Genomic DNA, 3,709 nt, shown 5'->3' with positions numbered 1-3,709 from the left:
GGGCCGCCTTTGCCCTGCCCCCCGGCTCTTAGCTCCCCCCTGGGTTTCTGATCACTGTCAGTAGCAGGGGGCTTCTTCCTGCTTTCCCTTTTGCCTCCCTGCATTGTGCCTACATATGCAAATTAACCGCCATCTTTATTGGCAGTTAATTTGCATATCGCCCTGATTAGCCCATGAAAAGGGTAGCGGTCGTACGCTAATTACCATGTTTCTCTTTTATTAGATTAGATATTTTTGTTCAAAGACTTCAGTCTTCCACCAAAGTTTAACTTTTTTTCTTACTTTACCTTTTATTGGTGTTTTGTGCTTAGAGGTTCCTTTGCATCATTTTTTCTTTGATGAATTTAATTCCGAAAGCAGCCTCATAAGGAGGGACAAAAAATGTGATGACCCACAAATGTGACGCCCCCCCATCCTCCACCAACCACTTCACCATCCTCTCCCTCCCTCTCAGCCTCCACCTCATCCACTCCCAAGCCTTCTTCTAATCTCTGATTCCCAAGGCACGCAAGCCTTGTTCCTCAACATATATTCTCATGAAAATCTAGCAACAGGAAGCAGGCGGTAACAGTAGAATTCACTGGAATTATCTCTATGTTCACTGGATTCATCTCTATGCCCATTACCTGTAGGCATGCAGGCCAACAGAGAGGCAGCAGAGGGAGGGAAGGAGGTAAGAGATGTGAGTATAAATGCAAATGCAACAAAACTTTATGGCCAATTACCTTCATCTCCCTGGGCTATGGTCAGCCCCTCTGCCATAAAGCCTTAGGGGTAACACAGTTCACAGATCTGCTGCAGGGGACACTGTGACCTAGCACAATCCTTTTGCTAACAGCCCAGGAATCAAGCTCAGAGAAAGGAAGTGTTTTGCATTACAGTTAACAGCCACAAACTGTAGCATGAGGATTCACGCCACGTGTTCTAATTCCGACTTCAATGTTCTTCTCATTACATTACTCTAAAGTCACTTCTCAAGTTAAGATGTTTTTAGAATGAAAATGATTTTGATTGACTTGGGAACATTCACTGACTTTGGAAATATATGTGGCCTGAAACAAGATTAAATTGTTGAGTTAAAAAAGAAAAAGTATCTCTATTTCTATGAAACAAATCAAGCAGACTACAAAGAATGTGGGCAAACATAAGAAACATGTTTTGAGCAAGTTATTTAAAACTACTAAAAATAGTTGGTACAAAATTGCAGCTCAAATACATTTTTAGAGCTAGGCCTTACCTCACCATGCTGTCAGCTATTGCTCCCCAAATCTCCCTTTTACCCTCCCAACAATGATCTCTATCATGCTCTTTCTTTATTTCCTTTACAGAAGGTTCACAAGCCGGAACTGCTATGCTTCCCTATCTGTGCACTTGTTTGTGTTCTGTGTTCCCCAGGGGCTGTAAGGGGCTTTAAACACTGTGGGGATAAAGACTTTATAGACTATTTTCACCTACGAATCCCAGTACTTGTGCATACTAAGCTCAACAAATATGTGCCAAAGAAGTAAATGAATGATGGCAGCCTCTAGTACTCAAAGCTCCTGTCCCTGTTCTCTATTTACCTCCCCTTCCCATCTCAACCTTAAAGAAATAAAAAAGCCTCTTTGCCTCTCAAGGCAGTTTCCTTATCATTTGAGACGAGTTAATGGCATCCACAAAAGGGGAGAAGTTGGCTAGGACTTACTGTTGGCTCAGTTCTCTTATCTCACATGGCTTGAAACCCCATTCTTTGGCCAGCTTTTCTTGTTGAGATGCTTCTTCTAAAAACACTATCTTTAAAAGAAAGAAAGGAAAGAATTACAAATTAATGACATGTCATTTGTCACTACTAAATATCTAAATCTTTTTAAAAGAGACTATACTATAGCTGAGTTCATTTTAAAAGGTAGTTGATACCAAATGGGCTTGAGTTTAGAGGCAAAAAGGCAGGTGTTTGCCTTTGCTTGCCCAAAGAAGTAAATTGCATGATATTTCTTCTTTTCTACCATTCTACAGATATAAGTATACCTTCAAAATTCTAATTTGGAGATACAGGGTATGAAAAATGGCTAATTGGGCCCTGGCCGGTGTGGTTCCGTTGGCTGAGTGTCCCCCAATGAACCAAAGGTGGCTGGTTCAATTCCTGGTCAGGACACATAGTCAGGTTATGAGTTTGATCCCAGTTGTAGGCAACAGATGGATTTCTCTCCCTCACATTGATGTTTCTCTCTCTCTCTCTCTCTCTCTCTCTCTCTCAAATCCATAAAAATTTTTAAAAAATAGCTAATTGATATATTTTTTTCTTTTTCAGCCCTGAAAATGATTACAGAAAACAATTGTTTATAGAAGATATACCTCATTACAGATGACTGAAAGATTTTTGTTAGGCTATTATGAGAGACTAAAGTCCAGAGGACCCTAGTAGTATATCATTGGGCAATTTATTAACACTGAATATAACTGCTCATAATTGCCTGACAATTGAGTCTTCGCATGAGCGATGTTGTTCTGATACTAGTGCCTGCCATGTTCTTCTAGTGCTGTGTAGGAGACGCAAACAGAGTGATCTTTCGTGTTAGACTTATGAGGTCTGAAGCCCATGGGCCACAGCTGGGAAACCTCAATGGGTCTCTTAGTTTTTTCTGGTCTGGTTTCCCCATCTGCAAACAGGGGGTAACACCAGCACATACTTCACAAGGCTATTGTGAGGCCTAACTATGAACATTTGAGCAAACAAGTTAGCACATCCTTGGAACATGTTACATTTTAGAAACATTATACCTATTGTTGATCATTTTTAAAGTACAGTGTGATTGCTTTCTCTATAAAAATGGCTTGCAAAGCAAGAAAGGACAGGGTCAATGAAACATATATGCAGGGAATACCCTGTTTCATTTTTAAATGTAATATTGTGAGAAAATAACATTTCATGGAAGATGAAATACTAAAAAAGCACACTTATAGATAAAATGAATCTAGTTATTTAGAAGCAAGGCAATATACTGCAAAAAAATTTGTTTATGGCACTGAAAATAAACTTTCTTATTCATTGAAGGTATCCTTTTTTAAAAAGAATATTTTTAGAAGAGAAATGAAGATGTAATTCCTACAAATAAGGAAAACTAATTTGATGATTCAAAAAATACACTAGATTAAATAAATAAATATCAAAGCAGATACATAATTAATCGAAACAGCTAACAAAGAACAGATAATGTCTGTGCTAGGTAAAGAGCCCCAGAGCGTGGAAAAGAATGGACCTCTATTTTTACAAAGCTAGCATAATCCTCATAACAAAACCTGACAAAGCACATGCAACACATACATAAACACAAACAGAATAAAAATGACAGCCAATGCCATTTGTTATTTAATAATACGGATGCAAAAATAATCTCAATGATATATTGGAAATAAAAAGCAAAAGTATATGAAAATAACAATTCAGCATGTCTGCAACATGTAAGCCTCAATTATTCTGACCAAGCAAGATACATCTTCTATCAAGGTATAACAGATTTTTAGTAGTTAGGCAAGAACCCAACTCCTTAAAGACTGCCAGAATAGCCCTAACTGGTTTGGCTCGGTGGATAGATCGTTGGCCTGCGGACTGAAGGCCTGGGTTTGATTCTGGTCAAGGGAACATGCCCGGGTTGTGGGCTCGATCCCCAGTAGGGGGCATGCAGGAGGCAGCCAATCAATGATTCTCTCTCATCATTGATGTTTCACT

The 3,709-nt window shown here is 39.1% G+C and overlaps 1 protein-coding gene across 1 annotated transcript in view; it reads right to left on the bottom strand.

The window, feature by feature from the left end:
- LOC102238864 (guanine deaminase) overlaps positions 1-3,709 on the bottom strand; it is a gene marked incomplete at its 3' end in the record, with an annotated part of 31,366 nt that overhangs the window by 19,126 nt on the left and 8,531 nt on the right. Inside the window, exon 2 of the mRNA XM_005884115.1 lies at positions 1,685-1,773. Within this exon, the coding sequence (XP_005884177.1) occupies positions 1,685-1,773 (89 nt within the window). The remainder of the gene's footprint in view (positions 1-1,684; positions 1,774-3,709) is intronic.

The sequence above is a fragment of the Myotis brandtii genome, unplaced genomic scaffold (assembly GCF_000412655.1).
Source record: "Myotis brandtii unplaced genomic scaffold, ASM41265v1 scaffold8193, whole genome shotgun sequence".
Classification (NCBI taxonomy): Eukaryota; Metazoa; Chordata; class Mammalia; order Chiroptera; family Vespertilionidae; genus Myotis; species Myotis brandtii.
Note: the sequence above shows the minus strand (reverse complement) of the source record. Positions and strands in the feature narration are given on the sequence as shown.